Consider the following 23,848-nt stretch of genomic DNA (forward strand, 5'->3'; position numbering starts at 1 on the left):
CAGCATTTCTCCACTTGCGACAATAAACTACAATTACACCAAATGTATACGGTGTATACTGCATGGGCAACCAAAGATGGCTATAAACACATACAGTATATCCCAGTCTATGCAAACATTTGAACAACCCCAGTCAAATGACATATTTAGTTGATTTTGTAAGAGAAAAGAAATAAATACCTCCTCTACATCCTCTTAAATTCACCAGATAAACAGTAATAATGCATTAAAATGTGCACAAGTGTGTTCTCTGTAGGGGATGCGTTAATTTTCTTTCAGTTAGAAAATCAACAAAGCGTAATTTAATGAGGGGTGCCCAAAGTTTTGCATATTACTGTATATAGCTTGAGAATAAAGCTATAATTTAACACACACTTTTCTCTACAAAAATGGAAATCCAAAAACATAAAGCATGCTTTGAAATTGATTTCACTTTATTGATTAAAAATATTTGAGAGATTCACAAAAATAGCTATACAGAAATACAAGTGAATTCCATTAAAACCGTAGAAATCTTTTCTTTAAGTTATGCATCTATCATTAGCACAGCTTGAGAAAATGTTAGCTTATGTGTTTGAGGCATGGCTTGTGCATGGCTCTAAACCCTTTAAGGAGTTAAATTAAAGCAAAGTCTAAAGAGCTCAGTGCATGGTGCCACATAAACGAATGTCATTACACCTGAAGAGTTCAGAGAATAACCAATCACGGTTAAGGAGTTTACCAGAAACACTAAGCCTTGTGTAGGACTAAATAATGCTGTAAATGGAGCTCTAGTACTAGGCTTAACGTCTAGAAAAAAAGTTTTCTAAGATAGAAAGTGGCTACTGCGAAAGACATGCATCATCCATGCATTTTAAATGCGGAACTCCAACATTTCTCAATAATTCAATGGTTAAGATGTAAACAAAGTCATTCAGAGTGGTTTAATGAGCAATGTGCCATTCTAAAGAAAATTCTAAATTTAGATTTACAGTGGTGATAGGAACCTGATATCTAAAGAGTCTAAAACGGAGTTATTACATGAAATTGTTATCAATACACTGCCCGATGGCTGATTACATGCAGGACACTGTAAGGCAAAATAAAACTAATTTCTTCAGATTTTCAACTATTTTATCATTATCAACATTACACATACATACTCAGAAGACACATGGATCCCAAATGAAATGGCTATATTTGAGTTGTAGACATGGTGACCCCTGGTTCCTATCATCGCCACTATAAAGATTCTTCATGATGCACTATTTCAATCTGCTCTGAAAGACTGCTTACATCTTAATGATTAAATTAAGAAGAACTTTTATAATTCCCCTTTAACTGATGACAAGATGGACAAAATAAGATCAGTAATTGTGACTGAGTGACTGAATTATATGGAAGATGCATGCCTAAAAAGAAACCGTAGTATGAACAAAGCGGTCAAGACTCCACAAGCACTCAATCCGTACCAAAAGCACCATACACTAAGAGAAGCAAGTCACAGTATCAAAAAACAAACTTCTTGAGCAAATGCACTAGACCTTAAATCGCCTACATAAATTTGACAAACTATTGTTAAAATTGAGGTCGAACGCAAAAATGTCTTTTTAGTGTCTGTTTTATAGGGAAACTGACCAGCCAGCTGGTTTAAAAGGATAAAAGAAAGAAAAATAAATTTAAGTCTTAAAAAGTCAGATGTTAAAATTATGCAATTTCACATAAAACACTAGGATTTTTTATCCAAAGTGCTGCACCACGTGTCGATCTGAGTAAATTATACTCCTCTGTAGAAATTAAAAGTAAAATTTGAATACTTTCAAATAATAGTGCTGTAACAACAGTCAGACTAGACCAGCCACTGACTTCAATGTTTAAAGTAACTTTGAAGAAATACTGCAGTGTTTTTTTAAACCTATTTTGTATTGAAAATGCAAGACCTTTGTGGAGAATAAGTTGGATCTAAAGTGCGGTTTATGTGGGGAGAGAGAGTAGTGTTACACAACAAGACCCTGACAATTTGGGAGATAAAATGAGTATGGCACACTTTAGTTAAAATGATGACCAAAAACAGCTGATGTGCTATAGATACTATGGCATACCCAGACATCGCTGATGTCAAGACATAACACTGGTGTTTCTCTATATATGCAAATCTAGAACCCACAACAGAAGATGCATGGGTGCTGATCTGAGATCAGACAGAACCTTTACTGATTCTTGATATTAATCCTCTCACAGTACTCAGGCCAGCTGGTACTCCAGGAATACTGTACAAAACATACTTATTCATTATTATTTAGTGTTGACCAGGCAGGCATTGGCAAATAGTGTACAGCATGGTCATCACTTCTGGTCCTGGGTGCAGCACAGTTTTGTAATTTCCCTGTTTTAGGCCAGATTTAGTTGGTAAATCTAAACAGGGAAATCACCAAACTGTGCTAGATTCTGACCCTCCAGGACCGGGTTATTTACCATTGGTGTCGGGGGGATTTACTGAGTGGAGGGGATGTTACCCTATGGCGACTCGGGGAAAAAAAAAACAAATGTTTACAATACAATTTCAAAATACACTGCTGGACATTTACAACAAGGAACATACTCAGAAACCCTACACTCTTATAAATAAAGGTGCTAAAATGTTCTTTGGAGCGACACAGAACACAGAAGAACCACTTTTGATACCCTACAGAAACTTTCAATGGGTGGGTTCTTTAGAAACCATTTGAAACCACACAATTGAACTTAAGGGAACCAAAAGTGGTTCTGCCATGGCATTGCTCCAAGGAACCCTTTTTGGCACCTTTTATTTTTATGAGTGTACCACAATTACAGACCCTGCAACCACATACAGTACAAAAACAAGACACACATACACATACACAAAATGACAGCGCCACAGGCAGTGAACGTCATTGGCGATAGTGGTTCATGTGTTTAAAGCACAATTTGGTTTAAACAGTACAGTGACAGGGTCGATTTCACAGCCCTAATCAAAATATTCCTTCGAAAATGGAGGTGGAGACCTTAACCAAGTAGGTGGCATACAAACTAAAGCAGTGGTTGGGTGTGTCTGGGCTCTGTAAAGGTCTCGTAAAGGCACATATCCTCCAATGGTGTAGACAAACAACCAAAAAAATGAGTGAGGCGTCCAAATCCTCCGCAGTAGTGACGAAGAATGGCCTCTTTTAATGGCTTTCAATCACCACGGGTTCATACACTCCAGCAGTGACCCTAGTATAAAATACAATATAATTAATCTATATGTAATTGTAACTTAATTATAACTACAGTACTGGGCAAAACTCAGACATCACCCTTCAGTTATTTGATTTCCAGTCAAAACAGCCATCAAGTAGAAGTTATTTATTAAAAGCAAAAATGGGCTGGGGGTTAGGGAACAAGCCTTGTGATCGGAAGGTTGCCGGTTCGATGGCCTTAGCCAACAGTTTGTGACTGAAGCGCCCTTAAGCAAAGCACCTAACCCCCAACTGCTCCCTAGTGTGTGTGCATTCACTAGTGTATGTGGTGTTTCACTGCATGGATGGGGTAAAATGCAGAGGTGAAATTTCCCTGTTGTGGGACTAATAAGGGTCACTTAACTTAAAAGATATACTTAACATAAAATTACACAGAAGCCTCCACAACTAAATTTTTTGTATTTAGTGTGTCCACCCATTGCATTCAATACAGCTTCCATTCTTGCTTCCAGTTTTTCAAAGAAAGCTGCAGGGATATTCTTCCAAAGTTCAGTCTTAGAAGTTGGTTGCATTTTCAATGATGTTGGCGCCTGGGCTCTGGGGTGGTCACTCCATTGTTCTGAGACCAACAGCTTGCTGCTTCTTTGTTTGATTTAGAAATTTGCTTCTTTTTGTCTGTTTCCTTTTCTCAGTAAGGACTTCTTGACAGCTATACATCCTTTCAGACCCATAGCACTGAGTTATCTTCTCATAGTAGAAGGATAACAGAAAACATCTGTGGATTTTTTCAGATCTCAAGCAAGAGTGGAGCTTGATAATCTCCTTTCTCTCAAAGATGAAAGCTATAAGTGCTGTTTATTTGATTATTTGACAATTTTAGTGGTCTTCCAGGTTTTGCATGGTTGTTAGGAGTCCCATCTGTCAAAATTTTTTTAAACTCTACTTATTTTTCTTTTACCCTCCTTATGCAGTTATCTTAAGTGGATTATCTTATATCTAGCCTCCTCAGAATAACCAGTAATGCCCCTGTTGACTGGGAATTAAATTAAGGGTGATATCTGACTTCTGCACATTACTGTATATTAATACAGTGTGGAATAACTGGCTTACCGGTTTCCCAGCTGAATTCCACTTAAGGCAGTAGTCCCATCTCTACTGACAAACAGTCTCAGGTTGCTGTCTAAAAGCAGAAGAGGTGAAAAAGAAGATGAAAAATGCAATAAAGAGTGATCATCAGAGAAAGAAGAGTAATGATGGCTGATACAGTGCAAAGAAAGATAAGGTCTGGATCATCAGGATACTCTTAAAATGGTCATATTTAAAACCACACTACTGCTTTTTTGTTGCCTACCTTCATTGTTACTGTTGTCAGCAAAGTCCTGACTCTGAACTATCTTCTCTACGATGTCGTCTGCATCAATACGGGTGTCATTAACCCAGGTGGGGTGATTCTCCACAGAATCCTGCTTCCTCCTGGAAAGAGAAGTAAAAAAAAGTGTCACTGAAATCTGTAAATTTATAGTGAGGATCTGTAGTATATTTGTAACAGTGACCTGCATGATATTTTTACAGTGGGGACAGTTTTGTCCTTATTTTAGTTTTGTCCTTATTTTGCAAACATGACTTCATCATGATCGTTAACTGATATTGTCTTTTATAGACTTTAATCTTTTAGCTTAGACTATTTTCACATTTTAAAGTGTTTGTCAGATGTTTTCAGGTTTTCAGACATTATCATTGCATATATCAATTGTTTAAAGCCTACATTACCTACTCGGGGTGCGGGAAAAAATCGATTCTTAGATGCATCGCGATGCGGACGTGAACGATTCTGAATCGATTCACAAATTTCAAAAATCGATTCTCTAAATATTTAATTTATAACGTAATGTTGACAGAACACAAAAGGCGGAACTTGGAAGTGCGGAAGTGCAGCGCCCGGACAATCTGTGGCGGCACATAACAAAAACACAAGTGGAAATCCGACCGGCTCCCTCTGCATTAAAGCCAGGTTAGGTCAGGAGGCACAACCCAAATGTTAACATTTTGTCCTTTCAACAAAAATCAAACCACCTTGGGAGCCGCAAAATTTAATGTCCAGTATGTCTCAGTATGTGCTGATGTCCTAGTATAGGCTAAACAATATAAACGAAAACGCAGATTTACTTCGCTGTGCTTTAAGCTGTAGCTCAGCTACAGCTGCTTTCCTCCCATCTCCGCCAGAAAACTTTTCCTCAGAAGTAGATCAGTTTCTTGTAAAATGTCTCTCAACGACTGTTTTACGAGGCTGAAGTCGCTTCTTATTCTCCAGCTTCTTGTTCGAATTTACCTGTTCCACCTTCAAATTCTAACTGAGGCGCTGAATGTAAATGTGGCACCATTTAAGATGGAACGGGAGAATTCGAAAGAGAAGCTGACTTCAGCTTCGCCACTTTTTAGTGTTTGACAGTCTCTCGTTGCAGATTTAATGTACCAGGAAACCAACTGCGCTGCTTATAAATGCGAATAACGCAGCACTGCTATGTGACCTGCAGTCTGTACGCCGGTTCTCAGTCCTTGCGAAACAACGCTTTTGCGCAATGTTGCACACGTCCCGTCTCAGGGATACTTTACTGGCACAGCAATCCCCCCCGTCTCTACAACGAGACCAAAACTGAAGTTATAAAATCACTAAAGAAAACAGGTAGAATAGCTGTAACATGTGCTGCGCGGACGTCCATCACCACTGGATCTTATTTCACCGTAACTGCGCATTTTATCGCAGATGAGTAGCAGCAGCTTCTCGTGCTCCAAACAAGAGCACTGAATGAGAGCCCTCTAGTTCACTTGCAACATCACTTCCATTTGTTTTATTAATAAAAGATATTGGAAGTAAATTCATTATGGATTACAAATACTTTGCTTTAAAAGTAACAAGTCACTTTAAATAACAACACTGAGTCACTTAGTCACTTTAAAATGTATATTGTCTCTATATTCTGTGTATATTTTGTGTATATTTAATATATTTCAGTTGGTTTTTCTTGTATTTTTATTTTCACTTTATTTACTTTCTGTAGAGTGATTAGCTGAGCCTCACCACAAGCATTTCAATGCATAAATGTCCTGACATGTTGTGCAAATGAAAAATAAACTTGAAACTTGAACGCGAAACTTGAGCTCACACAGTGAGAAAATATAAATGCTATATAGAAAAAAAAAGATGCATCGAGATGCAGCGATAATCGTTTCATAATCGCATCGCAGCCCTCTGAATTGTAATCGAATTGAATCGTGAGGTGCCTAGAGATTCCCACCCCTATTACCTACAGTAATGTAAATTATCTACAGTACCAAGAAAAATAATATTATGGTGCAAAATAAACCTTCTCCTTTCATGCATGTAATGTTGCTTTTACTTACCACTAACCAAGATAACTAGGCTTACATAGGATGTTTTCTAGCTAAAGTTTCAGTACAAAAGCTCTTAAGTAGAGAGAATACTAAGTGGAATGGGATACCTCAGGGGTCTGTTAGAGGGCAGTACAGGCCGAGGGGGGCGCTGGGGTCTCTCATGGCGACTGTCACTTTCTGAGGGGGGGTCGGCACTCACACTGCTGCCTGTGGATGTGTTCCTGCGGTGGGTCAGATCCGAAAGGCTGGATGAGCATGAGTGCTCCGTGCTGTAGCCTGCATCCACAAACACACACATACATACTGTAAATAGCCGTTGTGACCAACCCCCCTCCTGCAGACTGCATGCTGCCCCCCCAACACAAAAGCTATGTTAACACTACATACGATGCTCCATCCTAGTTTATTGCTGAAATCTGATTTTTTGTATTTGTATTTTCTGTATTCAACTATGCTCCACCACAAAAACAAACACACACACACATTACTTCGAACACAGGCAGTTATGATATATAACATATATATGATATATAAGTTGATAAGTTGAATAGAAGCATCACTCTGTCTTACTGCTTGCAAGGTCACATCTTACTGTCCACTCAAATTAAAAAATTGAAAATGTCAGATTAAGGGTACATTTACATTGGTAGTACTGTTGCACTGTTGCAGACTGACATATTTGACATCAAACCAACACGTAAAGAAAGGTCATAGGTAAAACCTGACAACCGATAACACAGATTTTATCCATTTGGTAATAAAAACAATAATATCCAACAAACTTCTTTAACCACATTAAACTCTAACTAATTTTGGTCTAAATGAGTTTGATGATTTTATGTACATTTTGTTTTATCTATGTACAGTTATATGCAAAAGTTTGAACAACACAGTCAGATGACAAGTTTGGTTGATTTTCTTAGTGAAAACAGTTAACACATCCTCCACAGAGAAACATTTATTGTGTTATGTATTTTTCTGCAAATTGTAGCACTCCATTTCTGTTTGTTTGTTGAGTTTAACATATCAGAAAAAATAAAACATTTTTACTTCAACAAAACATGTAATTTGTCTGAGGCATCCAAACTACTGCATACATTTCTACACCTTGTGATATTCTAAAGCAAGGTGCCACGAGAGGCTATAAAGTGCAGTAAAATCACTACAAAAACTTCTGGCCTCAAGTGACTGACTGCTTTCATGAAACGCTGTTCACTTGGCACATTAATACTAATGTGTGTAGTGATATGCATGTATATCGAGATTTTAAAATTGTGTCAAACATGGCTTAGCCTCATTTTAAAACAAACTATTCATTCTAGAATTATTAGGAGCAGGTCATATGCAGGTCACTATGCATGTCAAAGTAATGTCAGAAATTAATCTTTTGCATGCACCATAGAAGGTCTGTAGAAAGAAGATGAATGTTTGTTCTGTGTTTGGTTCGTAGTGCGTTCATATTTCAAACGAACCGCACCAGAGTGAGTTCGGAAGCAGACTGAGACTAGCCTGCTCAGGTGTCTCGCTCCACTTATTTTGGTATGAACCAGAGTTCACAAAGCAGCGTTCTCATTTGTTCTAACAATTTGCACTAACAGGGAGACCGCATCAGGGTATGTTTTTTCCTGTTCACACTTTGACTAAAAAACCTGTTTCACATATGAAAAAAAATAAGATTTGGGCCACTTTTATCTGCAGTCCAAACACAGTGTAATCGCCTGATCCAACCAAACACAAACTTAATCCATTATACTGGAACAGGTGTGTAGACTAACAAATAGATACAAACAAACTGAAGTTCACAGCACTATCCACCCAAAAACAAACACAGCGACTGCTACTGAAGTGTCAGTGTGCCATGTTAAACAAACTTTCCCACAGTCACATACAATAGCAGCACCTCAGAGAGAGGGAGACTTTAAAGGGCAGACAAAAAGAGGAAGCTATAGCACTTCTTCCTGAATCTGAAACCAGGGTAACACGGCATGGGCACATGAGGAATTCATTCTAGCTCCACTCCATATATAACAACACGAGATGTAAACAGACTCACTCTGGGAATGTTTGTGCAACAAACTATGAAAAACACATGATGATATAATACACACCTGACAGCTTGCTTTGTTGGCTAGCGTAGCTGGAGTTACGGGAGTGACCGGTGTGGAAGGTCTCATCTGTGCTGGAGCGACTCAGATCACCCTCCTCAGGCAGACCTAAACAATACAGATGAAGTAAAGCGCATTAAAAAAAAAGATAGCAACTGAAATTCCTAAGATTGGCTGCATTAAGTCCATTTAAACAAGACTAATTAGGCTTTATTTCTAATGAAACATGCAGTTTATCATTGTTCTTAAAGTACTAACGATATCCACAACATGCTTAGGAAAGCATATTGTGATGTGATTTAATATAGTTTATCATGATGACGATGAATACTGTCATACTGTTCACCCCTACTGTGCACTGGACACACCTGAGCTGAGGATAGAGGGTCTGGGTTTGGTCAGCCGAGGCACTGGCCCCACAGCCGTGCCCTCTCCTTTACGGTCCAGCTGTAGAGAGGGCTCTCGGCCTGGCACGGAGATAGACTTGGCAGTACTAGGAGGACTGAGGGTAGAGGAAAGAAAAAAATAGAAAATGAATGGACCACAAATAATTCAAATAATGCAAGCAGCAGTTCAACTAGAAAGAAAGAAAGAAAGAAATAATATTAAATAAAATAAACAAAACACAAAATAGTAAAGAAAGAAGTATAGAAAAATTACACACAGTGCACTTTAACTATTCACCAAAAGAGGGCATCACTCACGTTTTAAAACATGGGTCTGCAGATAAAAGGGTCATCCCAATGGTCACCTTAAGAAGAAAAATATCAGTCAGATTGAAGTGAAAACAGTTCAATGTAAACTGATGTTTAAGCCAGAAAAAAAAACTGTTTATATATTCTATTGATTTCTTTACCACTTATCACACACTGTCACGCTGTAAAAAATTGTTGAGAGAACTCAAAATATCAAAATATGAGTTTTTTGAGCTTTTGCAGTCATCCTTACTAAGGTTGTCATTTAACCAGCATAGATTTGTTTGTTCATCCATCGACAGGTTGTCAATAAAATATGACATTTTTTTAAAGGGGGAAATTCAGCACAGATTACATTTGCAGGATTTGGCGGACACACTTATCTAGAACGATTTTAAGTTAAATCATGTTACAGGGGAGTCTTTCGCATGAGCATGGTGTGCTTGCCTGAGTGGGAATTCAAACCCCAGTCTGTGTTTACCACTACACCACACAAACCATGACCTGAAGTCCAGAAGATTAATGTTATCATTGATAATCAATTAAACACTTACATTTATTAAATAGTGACATTTTTTAATTATTTGCAATGCTGGGAGGTCTAATGAAAAGCACACACACAAACAAGTTTCTAGAAGTTATCTAAATTCTCCAATGATTTTTTAATACCTGTTGAGACATGGCGTGTGTTTTTAATATAAAAGAATGTATAATATATCATATGTCAAGAATCACCTTATTTCTTCCAAAGTAACTGTGAAGCTGGGCCTACACCACACAACTACACAATCACGATGTTGCTCCAGTGGGATCGGTGCCCTTCTGATATTTTCAAGCATTTTCAAGGCACAGAGTCACTCTCTTTACAATTTCAAGTTAAAACTAAGCTAAAACATCTCTCCAGCTCTCACTCTATCTGCGTTTCTCAACCACATGTTCATTCCCAGTTCATGTTTTCACTACGTTTCTTGTGTGTGCATAAAAGCACAAGAAGATCTGGTCCATTTAAGCTTTGTTTATTTTGGAGATTCAGGGTTTTGAGTACTTTTTCATAGCCTGATTTATCTAAATAGTCTTATACCCTCTTTTTGCCTTGTCGTAAGAAATTCTGTAAAACACTGACAGGAAGTTTGTGTTACTATCCATTTTAGAAATCTGTTAGGACTTTAAGAGTAGCGAACTGTACACCCAGCTTAACTCAAACCTAAGGGGAGTTACTTTCATGTGTATTTTTTGGTGCTGGATATGTGTAGATTGGTAACTTCACCTTTCATGTCTTAAGATTACAGTTGGTGTAGTGGGTTACACTGCTGCCCTCTACCCAACAGACTGGGATTTGAGTCCCTGCTTAGGCAAGAACCAAGAGTCCTTGGGCAAGACTCCTAATGCTGCTTTAATTACCTCTGTAAGTTGATAAGACTGTAAGTAATTCTGCATAAGAATGTCTGTCAAATACCATAAATGTAATGTAGGCTGTTTTTTTTTAATATTTTATTTGCAGCTTAACAATGGATGAATAAGCACCTCTAAGTTGGTTGAACAAATTAACCTTAGCAAGGATGACTACAAAAGCAGGTGTTGAGAAAACTTTAAAAATCTCAATGCATCATGTTGTCTTGATATTTTCAGTTACTTTTACAATATACACCAAGCAAAGTGTGGGTAGTGTGTAGAGTGAGGTAGTGTGAACTAAAGTGATTTCTAACCTTTAAGATGGAGTTGTCCTGTCGGGTGTTCTTAGTGTTGTAGCCTTCGAGCAGACAGCAGCGCACAGTGGAGCCTGAGCCAGCAAACTCCGCCATGTTCAGATCAGCAAAGCCCAGCTGAGAGGAGCTCACAGTCAGTAATGAGTTTAATACACGGCTTCTTTTAAAACCCATCATTTTCAACAATCCACAGCAAATGCCAGAAGTGTATCGAGTACACAACCATACTGCCCATTACAAGAATATCATGATTTTTTTTTCTCATGTTTTTAGTCCCTTCCCTGTGCTTTGGCTTTATTCCTCTTTCTCACTGTTTATCCACCTCTCATTCTCTCAGCCTGAGCAGGCAGATCAGCAGCAGATACACCAAACTGACTTAGAGGAGATTTAGCATGTTCTGTATTCAGTCTGCTGAGGACTATGCTGACTAAACGGAACCCATTCTTCTTCCCGGATACTATGACTGATAACTGGGTTTCCAAAAACTACATCCGCTCATTTTCACTGCCAGGATGTTCGCACTGTCAGTTTCCTGTTTTACTGCACGTTATGAACTCTGCTATGGTGTGAAGCGTTAGGGGTTGGGAAACTGTTTGCAAACATTAGATTAGTCTTTGTTAATGTTATTTATTTAATAACATAAAAATAAAATCATGGCAGGTCAAAACAATGCATTTTGTTTTTGTATAAATATGTTTATTTAACATGATTACATTTGTCATTTATAACATACTGAGTTACACAGGATAATAATCTAATTTTATTTAATGATCTTATGTGTAATTATGAATGGCCTTATATAGCTGTGTTACCATTTAGTGAGAGCCTTCTTACCAGGGTTAATGCTTTGTTCTCTTTTGTTTACATTTTCTTCTGTATTCATAAGAGCTTGCTGCTTGGAAAAAGTCCTCAAGTCTGAGGCATTTCCCTCTTCAGATTGAATTTACAAAGTATTTACACATTTAATGAGTGAACAATAAATGAAGAGTTCCATTCCAAAATGCTTCATATCCATTTCTACAACATTGAATACACTTGTTTTTTTGAAAGAATAACAGCTAACCTTTCTAATGTCTAATTAAGGTGGTATTAATCATAATTTAGCATTAATATCTCCTGTGTGCATAAATCTCACTCTCAACAACATATATTATGAAATAAAAGAAAATTCTCATAAGTGGTCTATAATGTGTTTTGGAACAAAGCCTTTCATATCATTAACAACCCTTTCACACATAATCCTCCCATTTCCCAGCACAGACACTTGGCCATCAGGTTAAGACATAACAGACTCCAGATGTAAATGTCTAGAACCATGAAACTAACCATGCAATGACACTGAAACGTCTGATTACTTATGGCCCCTGACACAGGGGACTATGTATAAAAAGATCTGGACCATTCTACTGAATTAGTCCAAACTGCAGCCCCACCGTAAAATTACTACTGAAAAAACAATTACATATTCAGACATGAGATATTTACAAGGACTTTGTTATAATCTATTTAAACCCAAAGCTAACCAAGATAGTAAGAAGCTAAATATACCCAAAATCATTTCTAAAGTACTTGCTGTTTGGAGGTGGCTGCTTCAAACTCCAACCCCTAAATTTCAACTTGTGAAAATAATACTTTTTTTGGTTTATTTTAAAGTGAAGTTGAAAGAAGTATGAATATTTTACAAGCTAAGTGCCCAAGTCAGCACCTTTGTCAGTAATGGATGCACCTGAAAGTAGCTGGATTCACAAATTAGAAGAGGAAGGTGGATAATTTTAGACATATAGTCTGTATCTTTACCTTGTTTTGCAGTACAATTTTTTCTTTCGCAATACGACTGAACAAGGGAATTTATGAACCAATGTACAAACAAGAAAGGGAGTGTACGACTATGATTCTAGTCTGTTGAGAAGCGTAATGTTTTCCAGACGGTCATCCACTGCCAAAGCTCTTTGGCGGCTCTCCTAAAGCAGGAGACCTTTCTTCAATAAGCCTCCAAAACTTTCTTCATTTCCCGTTTCTCTAACAGGCTCCTTCACAGCGCTGCTTTAAGTCACTTTAAGTGAAAGCTAATTGAAAACTTGCTATTTCATTAAGACAAGGACAAATACAGTGTGATAGCATGCTTTCTATCCTACGCTCAAATTTTCAGGTCATTAGAATTTAATGGGAGTATTTTCTGGTATAACGTTTGGCCATATATCCTGTTGACTTATAGAAAGTTCTTGAAACTGGCAGCCCCCCAGGGCACTTTCTGCCTTCAGACGCACTTATTTAAAGAGGCCTTCTCCTGAGGAGCTGGGGTATATTTAGCTCAGGAAAATCCAAACTTAGCCTGAGAGTTGGGAAACAAAAGGAAGGCTCCATTCACTACTTACGAACGCAAATTTCCCCACCTTTGTGTCCTTCAGGGAACATCTGTGACTAACATTAGGTCTAGACTAGATTGGAATGCTACTTTTTTCCAAGGAAACCACTGATGTACACTTATACAAAGGGACCATCAGCTGTTTTAGGACTCTGATCAGGTGACCACAGCTTTGCAATGCTGGTGGAAATCTTGTGACACATCCACACCCTGACCCAAACATGTTTACAAGGTAGAATATTTACACCTACAGACAACAACTACTCTCAAGTTTACTTTCACAGTTGCAACTTCAGTGTCAATTAGGTAGCAGCACACAACTGCGTAAGACCAACACTCTACATGTGTTAAGTACAATTTTATCTCCTATTACATGTTAAATGTGCAGAGGAGGATGTCAATGTTAGCTGTTACGTATAGCATATGGGTAGCAGGGTGTGGAAGATTTCTCTCACCTTTGAATATGCTTTTCCTCCTTTGAGTTCCTGTAATGAAAACAGGATAAGTCTTGAATTTAGTGACTGGGAAGTACAGGCAGAGTAGCATAAATGTTTACTTCACCCCACTTCCATTTAAACATGCCTCCAAATTCCCTTCAAATCAGATAACCTTGGTTTATTTAAAACTAACTGCAAGCAGCTTTTCTTGAACTTAGATTAAGTCTAGTCTTAGTCTAAATTGTAATGTTGATGCTAATTCACCACTGATAAATCTGTTTAGTCCTGGCACATTAGTGTTTTTCAACCTAATCAGATTAACCCAATTAACCCAATCTCTATCCCAGTCCTGATCCTGCATCTGTAACATATGACAGATTACCACAGGCGATTTCAGAAAACTGAAAACCCATTGACACAAAAGACACTCACAATAGAAGCCAATGGCGAAGTGTTTCATCAGGTTCTATTTGCTTGTCTTCTATTTTTAGTGCTTCTAGTCAAAAGATTTTTATTTTTTTTTACTAAGGACAGGGAAATGAGTAGAGCCACGCCGAATAACTGGAATACTCAAGCATTTGTTTGTTATGTTGGTATTCAATTCTCTAATTAGTATTCCGAGGCTGTGTCTTTTTTAAGCCTGAAACAGTTAGCCTTTAGAAAGTACAGTTATTGTTAATATATGCAAAATGTCATCATAATGATATAAGAATAAAAAATAATAATAATAATAATATGCAAATTGACATCATAATTCCATGCCAAGCATCCACGCTCATTCACCTTACAGTGCAAAAAGCTGCAGTGCTTCAAACATGGCAACTGAAGCTAAAAGAGCAGAGATTACTCACAGAAATCACATGTGTGTGAGCACTTTTAATTTTTGGATGATGAGGTGCGACAAGTTTGAGAAATCCTCTCAAATACATATGTATAGCAATCCTCATCTGAGTAGCGCCAAACATCCAATCCACAGTGTGTCCGACTCTGCTCCGTCACAAAACAACTTCAGATAGGAATATTAGCTCTTCCACAGAAAGTGGTAACGTGACTGGATTGTGATGGAGTTTACATTTCATTTGTACAAGTGGATAAAAAAAAGACCCTGAAATTATAATTTTTACAGGACTTATTTGGAAATACAAACAAGTATTCCAAACCTGTAAAATGCTGTCAAAGCCAGGCCTAGAATTTGTCAAAATCATCCTCTGTGGTAATTAACCACATGCTACAGATGCAACAGATACAAATTAGGTTGAAAAAGTTTGAGTACTCTTTTAAGTTCTTAATCTCGGTCTAGGAGACCAGGGGTAAATTAAAATACAGAGCTAAGCTCTAATACTTTGTTAAGATCTAATCTGAATGCACATGTGAAGTTCAAATCCAAGTATGGCCATTTAGCTGGGGTGTGGTGGGCCTTACCTTTCTCACAGAGACTCTGCAAATGCAGGGGTCCAACACACCAGTGTTGGGGTTGGCACTCATTTTACACACAAAGGAGAACCTCTTCTTCCAACGGACAGAGTTCTCCCGAACCTCCTCTCTACGGGAGAATGGTGGAAAATGTTGTTTTAAAGAGATGTGTCATTTAGTTACAAAGAAAAAAACACAGTATGTTAGGGCCAGTGTGCTGCTTTTGGCTACTAACCATGTGCATTTCTAATGTTTCAAGCTGTGCTGATATTTATTATGGCTAGCAACTTAATAGAAGCCAACTGTATTTTTTTAAATTGGCTATAGAGATTAGAAGTTTGCAGGAAGGAGGGATCTATGGTCGAGCAGTTTCTGAGACATTTAATAACCTTTTCAGTACAGGGCATTTTGCTCAGCACGTCACATTATGCAATGCTGCACACGATGCACATTTGTCAACTGTTCTTTGGTACAATACCACCCCCACCTCATCTCAGACTGCTGAAGAAGCCAAACAAAGAGGTGACATCCCAAAAAATGGCTTATCTTTTCAATGTGATTCAGTCACAGTTTTCCATTAAGACATACGTATACTTACTATACAAATACAGCATAGACAGAGGAGGCTTAACATATCCACACAAGTCTAACCACAAAACACACACAAACTTGGCAACCATGAAAAATAAAGAGAGAACTATGAGGGAGCTTTCAATAAAGATGCCAAAATACTGAATATGCATGAGGCTCTGGCCATCTGCTATGCAAATAAACAGCTATTAATACTACAGAACAGACTGCTCTGTGGAAGCATTCTACCAGGACAAACCTACAAAGCAGCCAAACTTCAAAAATCTAAGGCAGAAATACAAAAAAGTAAAATAAAATTTCCACTCCATGTAGTTCCCACAGTATAGCCTGCAATAAACAGTGTTCTCAGTGATTACAAGCCATAGCTTCATTGTTAGAAACAAGGAAAGTCACTGTGGATTTAATTCATGGTATGCTATACCAGGCTTGGGAAAACCATTCTAAGCTATAGAGAACAGCTTGGCCAGGTGTTTGCTATAAAACCACAAAATTTGAACAAGCGGCTGGGGCTATATAAAAGTGGCTTACAGATGTGAACTGTGTCATCAGTGTGACAGAGTATGTATGGTCACAGTGGTGCTCTATAACTAGCCCTCTAGAGAGAACCTGTAGGGACGCATAATATAGGCTCGGTCTATGAGGGGGTTTAATAATACTTTGAGATGGCTTTTTGCCAAAGAGGGCATCTGTTCCTGATTCCTCTCCACATTTGGAGACACACACTGAGAACTGTGGCACAAGACCATTCAGCTGCATATCCCTGAGGGCCAAATGGAAGAGATGAGGCACTTTTCTGCTGAAACAGCATTTCAAATTTTTACTCCACTCAAACGCATGCTAGAGAGAGATGGCGCCAATCTGATATTCTATATTCTATATTTTATACTTTGCTACTCTGAAATGTGAATGCCTGAATGTGAGCACATTGCCAGGGACGTTAAGAATGTGACTGAGAGGGCAGAGACAGTGTGGCTGTATCACTAAGTAGGCTGTATCTACTCTGAAGTTAGCTAGATCCAGAAACAGTGAAAACATCTTTCTTTGACAAAATGTTGGCACATAATCTACTAAGGACAAAATACCTTGTTTAGATAATGAAGAGTACTCACAAGCATCCTACATGACACTTGTTAGCTCTGCTGGCTCATTAGCTCATCTGAAGAGGCAACATTAAAAATAAAGTAGGCTTTTTCCTTCTTTTGTAAAGTCACCATTTTGGACATACATACATACATACATACATACACATATATATATAGGATAAGTATTGGTATCAGACTAAGGATTCATTTTCAGTATTGGTACCAGAAAAGTTGCACTATGCCATTTCTAGTGGATATACCCAGAAGACCACACCATCAAATTCTGATTTGGCTGTACGGTTCACCTGCATGTCTGCAGCTGCAGTCAGGCAGGTGTTGGCATTTCTTTCACAGATGATAGCTAATGCCTGGCACCACTCTCACAGCCTCTGCTATCAGAGCCAGAAAGATCTAATCATTCACCTCCTTCAGCCTGTCACCCCCTCCACGCACACTCACATTCCTCACTCACATTCCAGGGGCCAAACACACTTTGTTGTATCGCCCTAGTAACTACAAACGCCTAGTGTCCGCGGCAACCCTGACCAGGGAGAGTGAGGAGTGGGAGAGAGTGTAAGAGAGAGGGAGGGGAAGGACACAGAGAGCTAATTATTCTGTCAGACAACAATAACACTTTTAAAGTTCACATGTTTAAACTGTCTATACAGTACCACACTCTTAAAAGTAAAGATTACTAAATTATTCTTGGCTTGAATGTAAGGTTCTGGAGAATAAACCTTAATTGTTATTTACCCTTTAAACTTTAAAAAAATCCTTCTACACAGTTGTACATCACATTTGCAAAATAGTTCTTCCACTGAAAGGTTCTTTAGGGAACCAAAATAGTTATATTGCATTGCTCCTTTTAACTCTTTTCAGAACATCCTTTTAGTGACTGAATTTAAAACCTGACCCAAAGAAGCTTTAGGGAAAGGAGAGCTTAAAAAAAACAAGTTGCCAAACTGCCCTACAAAAAGAAATGTCTGCCCTAAATATCAACACAGAGCTTTTTTCATCCTCCAGCTTCTCGCTCTCCCATGGCGGCCAAAAGCAAACCTGATCATGCACTCTTGAATGGGCTGATTGTCGGGAGCCTTGGGACAATTTACTTGTATACAAAAGATCCCTAAGCAAGCTTGACACACTATCTTGACACACTACTAAATATGCTTTGAGAGTGCATGCAGCTTGATAATTAGAGTGCATCCAGCTTGAAGCTTATTCTGCAGTCCAAAGCCAGGAGAAGACATTTCAGTGCAACATGAACAAAACAGACATCTAGGTCTTCCAAGCCCTAACTCAGAGGGCATGCAATGTGCACAAGATTATTGTTTCAAGTTTGCTTAATAATCTAAATTCTGCACAAAAACATATAAAAGTACTACAGTCCCAAAGACACTGAATGCAGCCATGGACTTAAGGGTGGGCAATATGTCAATATGTTTTCATGATAAATTACTCACAATATGCTTTTTTTGAGCATATTGAGGATATCTTCAGATATCTTCATCTTTACATAAAAAAAAAAAATACTAAAAATCATCTTACCCAGTTTTCCTTTTTTTAATGTGGTATTATTTTGCTGGTGCATTCTGTCCATTCCAACTTGTTCATAAACCTAAAAAAACTAAATGTCATGATATAATTAATTTTGCTCTTTCTGCTCCTGCAGAGTACTATAAAAATATCACTGCTGAATGTTACCATCATCACTTTCATTTTTTTTCCACATCATTTGCACACAGCAGCCGTCCTTTACATAGAGTGAACATTTCATGATAAACGGATCAACAGAAATGGTCCAAAATCACTTGGAACAAAACCTTACATTTACATTTACATACAACCCCAAGTCATTAAAAAGGCCTGAGGACATCATGTACTGAAGCACTTCAGGTGTAATTTTGTCCCATTTCTCCTGTGTGCAACCGTATGTGGTTCTCATTGTCGCGTTTTGCGTTTTAAAATGTAACACACATTCTCTGTTGGGGACAGGTTAGGACTTCAGGATGATAAAGGATCTTGATGCAGTGCCATCTGAGGGATTAGAGAACACAGTTATTCAGCATAGGTTTGTGCTCTTAGCCTTCATGTACTGAAAGATTCTCTGAATCTTTAAATCATGGTATGCACCATAGAGAGTGAAATATCCAAATTCCTTCCTATCTTCTTTTGAGGACCATTGTTTTAAAACATTTCAATAATTTTTGTCACACATTTGTTGGTAAACTGCTGATCCTCGGCCCAACTTTGCATGCTGCTTCTGTACCAAATCATGATTACAATCACATGTTGGTATCACCTGTTTCAAAGCACATCATTATTTAATTTTTGCCCCACTACTAGCCCTCAAATTGCCACCGTTTCAACTTTTTTTGGACTGTGTTGCAGGCCTGAATGGCAGGAATGAATGTATATTTACAATTGAAATGAATTTGACCAGACAAAACACAAAATATCTTGTGTTCATACTTTCTGCAAATAAATACAAGTCAAAGTAAATTTAAGAAATCACCACTTTCTTTTTTATTTGCATTTTCCATACTGTCCTATTAGAGGTTGTACATTTAACTTTCTCATTCTAAAATCAGAATTGGGGGCCACATGGTTTTGTTATTTGTAAATGTCCATTTTTGCATTGTTAGAGCATTAGAAGTACCACCTGGTCCATTCAGACTGTGCTGTATAATGCCCTTGCACTGTATAATGCTAGTCATGATAGCATTATATATATATATATATATATATATATATATATATATATATATATATATATATACATATATATATATATATATATATATATATTATTGTTTTTATTTACACTCTATTGGAAATGTCATTGTTGCAGTTTTGTATTATCACCCCAAGCTTTAATTGTGCTGTACAGCATGATAAATTCTTTTTTTACAAAGAGATCCTCTTAAAAATGGTCCTAAGCAATTGGGCCTTCATTTTTTGGAAAAAGACCTAGGGAGTTAGAAGTGAGTGACCCAGTACTTCAGTTTGTGTCAAGAATAAGAACACTGTGACCACAAAAGTCAGATAATACAAACAGAGAGCAGTTTTACATGAATCAGTACCAGCTACTACGATAAAGCCACAGTAAAGTCAACTCTAAGCTATCAGACCCAGTGAGTTTATTTGTAGTTTTGAGACCATACCGAAGAAAAGGCTTCGAAAAGATCAATGGTTTTATACACATAGCTATGCAAAAACTATCCCCACATGCACCAGCAAACAAAGGTCAGCTGAAACAGCTTGTGACATTTGGCTAGTGAAAAAATATCCAGCTCTGTGTGTCTAATCAGGTTGCGTAAGGCCTACAGCTCTGGGACCACTCTTGTGTACCCTGTTTTGCAGATGACTCAATCTGACGGTAATGAACTAAACTGAAATTGGATGCTCTTCAGCTAGCCTTTAGCACAGTGCTGTGTTGGAGCCATGCTCCCCAGCAGGCCTGTGTCACACTCTGACAGTGCATAGATAAACATCCCCTAAGAGGTGGCCTCCAAACAGGCCACATGACGTCAGCCCAGACCTTCCTATCCAACCTCCTCCCCGACCCAGGGGTGAATAACTTTCCGCTTGTGTTGTAGTGTCTAGCTGCAAGAGAGAACAGCGAAAGGCTTTGTTCTTAAAATTCAGTTCTGTAACAACTATTATGGTCATGCTGTCATATACACCAAACAGCAGAAGATATTTACAGATACGCAAGCATTACGAAATTGCCCAAACTTTTAACAATTGACGCCCTGCTTGAATGAGATACTGACATTAAAATGTGGCAAGTTTGCTTCTTTTTTTTTGTTTTTATGTGATAGGTGCTAAATATTTGTCCAGTTAACATCACTCTGTTTTCAAATGTAGAGATGAACTAATTTCAAATCCCAAGTGGAACACTGATCCAACCATTTGTATAGCAGTGCATGGTGGAGGTGAGCTGGTTTGTGCTGGAGGAGCAGCATCTAGCTCTAGCATCTGTCACAGCAGGCTTTACAATCACAATTTCTGTGTCCTTAGAAATGTTCTGTAAATATTATGCAACCTTAAATATTAGTTTGGGGTAGCTTTACAGAAACATGATGTTGTACCTCTAGATAAAGGATGATAAAAGATGTGAAACTCAAGTGTGTTGATTTCTGCGACATCTAGCTGGAGCCCCTTGCTTCTGGATGGCTGCATATCAACTTCCTATAGCTTTCTTCAAGTCCAAATAATTAAAGACAGATCTTTTTGGGATTTCCTATAGACTTGGCAATCAAAATAGTGATTAGTGATAATGAAAGGAACACTATTTTAATACATTTCTATAGAAATACAAGCAAATCATTCTTTGGCCCATGATGAAATGTAGAGCATTCAGTCACACATCTTCTAATCTTAAAAAAAAAACTCCTAATACATCATATATGCACTTCTAGAATACAAATGTGCAGAAAACATATGTGATGTGTTAAAATGTAAAGTGTACTTTTTAAAAGTAATTCTGCATGATGCTATTACTCTGCATGCGTTTGATGACACTATGCATGCACAACACTGGTTGTAACGTAACAACTTGTCTCAAACCACATCAAGTTGCTACCTAATGTCAAATAGTCTTGCTTACATGGTTTCTGACACTGTGTGGTATATGCTATCTATAGTAAAAGACAAAGGTGAATTACATGCCTAAAAACAGTTACAACAACTCGGGCTGTTGTGATGGCAAACTTTCACCACCATGCTTTTTTGGTAACTCACAACTGCAATATTAGAAACCCTGAAGGAGATATTTGTTTTAATACTTACTTTAATGTTGTGAATACAGCAATATTAGTAAAAGAGTGTGCTTATCTTTCCCTTAGGCTTACATTTGTTTTTATGTGGCAATCACAAGCAAAGAACTTTGCTGTGCGCTATTCACAACAAGCAGTAAAAATAGCACACTCTGCTATACTATGCCTGACCTACTATACTAATGAATGCACTACTAATGGTGGTGAACTATTTTGACAAACTATTTAGTATAGTGTAGCATGTGGTTTCAGACACAGCCATAGGCTCCAGCCAATAACAGCATTAGTAGCTTGTCTTTTGTCACTTTTCATAGAAAACTGTGTGGAATACAGTGACAGGAAACACAGGACATAATAGGCAAGTTTAACATCATGAACTTTACACATTGCTAAACTGGTGGATATAAGCTTCCCTTTCTTGTTAGCTACATTAGTTTCATACCTCAAGTGAAAAAATAATGAAGAAAACTTCAGACAACAAACATGTCTTTTCTGATCAAGGACAGAACAAATCTTCAAAGCTTCAAACTATAAATATGCATTTCACTTGATTATAAGAGGGCCCTTTTCACACTTTCCAAAAGGCAATTAGAGAAAGCAATTGAGGCCAATCTTCAACACTTAGTACTGTGCTGAACTCTCACTTTCTGCTCTTCTTTCTGCCAGCCAGAATCCTCTTGCCTCCAAGGAGCATGGAAAAGGCCAGCTGTATGCAGGCGTCCAAGCAGAATGCCGGAACATTCTGCACTGTGCCTGAGTCACAGGGCTCACAGCCCACAGCAGCGCCAGGGCCAAATCTGATCGTGGACAGGAAGTAGGCCTAATCAGACCCCACGGTCTACATCAAACACACAGTGTGCCAAATCATCCCAGCTTTTCGCTCCAGCAGTTAAGCAAACACATGGGAGTGTCTGAACACTGAAGCATGCTGGGAGCTTGCTCACATGCCTTTAATGTATGACTGTATGTTAATGCGGTGAAATAAATCATAGTTATATTTATGAAAATGAGCAAAACAGATAAATATACTCAAAGTGAAAGCGTAAGATAGAGAGCATTAACAAGCTTAACCAGTTTCTCAATATGATTGCTAGGAATACACAATCAGAAGATTTTTGCTCTAACCCCGTTTTGGATCTGCGTTGTAACTTTAATGACATATATGGCATCAGGCAGGTGCACTTGCACTGTATCTGGTTGCTGCTGCTACAGATACAACAAAACGTTGTAGTAGAGGTGGACAATATGATGATATCTTTTCATAACTGTGATAAACGTTACGTAACAAACAATATACTTCTCTTTGCATATCATGGATATTGCCAGTGTAAAAGTGTGAAGGTGTAATTTTTTGTTTTATTAATAAGGATATGCTGCACAAAAAAACAAAAGTTTTATTCAAGAAATGTATATAAATTAATACAATTTAAGAGTAGATAATTGTTCCAAAAATTCCAAGCTGCTGTCTGTTCAAAACTGTGTGGGCATGTCAGAAATGATTGACAGCTGCATTTTCTAGACAATGTAAGCAGCCTAGCTCCAGTGGCAGTAGTGAGTGACAACACCAATCGGTGTGGTTCAGCCCTACACGTTTGAGCCGGCCCTGCAGGAAAATAGACCACTTAAATCTTTTTGGCCTGTCTGTGAAAGGCCAGTAAAGACTGTAAAATAGGGAACAAGCTGTCTAATGGTCATTTTAGACATCTAATTACATCTTGCTGCTGATGTTGCTGAACTCAGGCTTTTATCTTATGACAGGTTTTTCACTGATATTTGAACGCTCAGCAGCACTAATGTTGTATCTGTAACCTAGCTAGGTAGCTAGCTAACTGCTAGGCCATGCACCCGAAACTGAGGTCACACAAGAGGGTTAGCATGGTCATTTTTGCTGACAGGGAGGAGAAAATTGTGCACCACACCTGTGAAGTACAATTGCAGGGAAACTGTAGCTGCGTTTTAAAGCCTAGGCTACAGCCGACGTAGGCTGCATTTCTGGGCCGCTACATCATAGAAGGTCTTTCCAAAGTAAAAGATTCTTTGTACACAGCCTAGAAATGCAGCGTATGTTCTGATTAATTTCGAGGACGCATCAGATGTATCC

The 23,848-nt window shown here is 38.1% G+C and overlaps 1 protein-coding gene across 1 annotated transcript in view; it reads right to left on the minus strand.

Annotated features, from left to right (window-relative positions):
- Positions 1–416: 416 nt before the first annotated feature.
- The window catches only part of fam102aa (family with sequence similarity 102 member Aa), a 35,833-nt gene continuing 12,401 nt past the window's right edge, over positions 417–23,848 (minus strand). The window contains exons 3-12 of the mRNA XM_036578869.1: positions 15,303–15,423; positions 13,899–13,928; positions 11,079–11,195; positions 9,382–9,428; positions 9,046–9,179; positions 8,681–8,785; positions 6,680–6,848; positions 4,531–4,652; positions 4,290–4,359; positions 417–3,213 (exon numbers count right to left, since the gene is read on the minus strand). Coding sequence (XP_036434762.1) covers positions 3,168–3,213; positions 4,290–4,359; positions 4,531–4,652; positions 6,680–6,848; positions 8,681–8,785; positions 9,046–9,179; positions 9,382–9,428; positions 11,079–11,195; positions 13,899–13,928; positions 15,303–15,423 — 961 coding nt within the window. The 3' untranslated portion in view covers positions 417–3,167. The remainder of the gene's footprint in view (positions 3,214–4,289; positions 4,360–4,530; positions 4,653–6,679; positions 6,849–8,680; positions 8,786–9,045; positions 9,180–9,381; positions 9,429–11,078; positions 11,196–13,898; positions 13,929–15,302; positions 15,424–23,848) is intronic.

Source organism: Colossoma macropomum, unplaced genomic scaffold, assembly GCF_904425465.1.
Source record: "Colossoma macropomum unplaced genomic scaffold, Colossoma_macropomum, whole genome shotgun sequence".
NCBI classification, from domain to species: domain Eukaryota; kingdom Metazoa; phylum Chordata; class Actinopteri; order Characiformes; family Serrasalmidae; genus Colossoma; species Colossoma macropomum.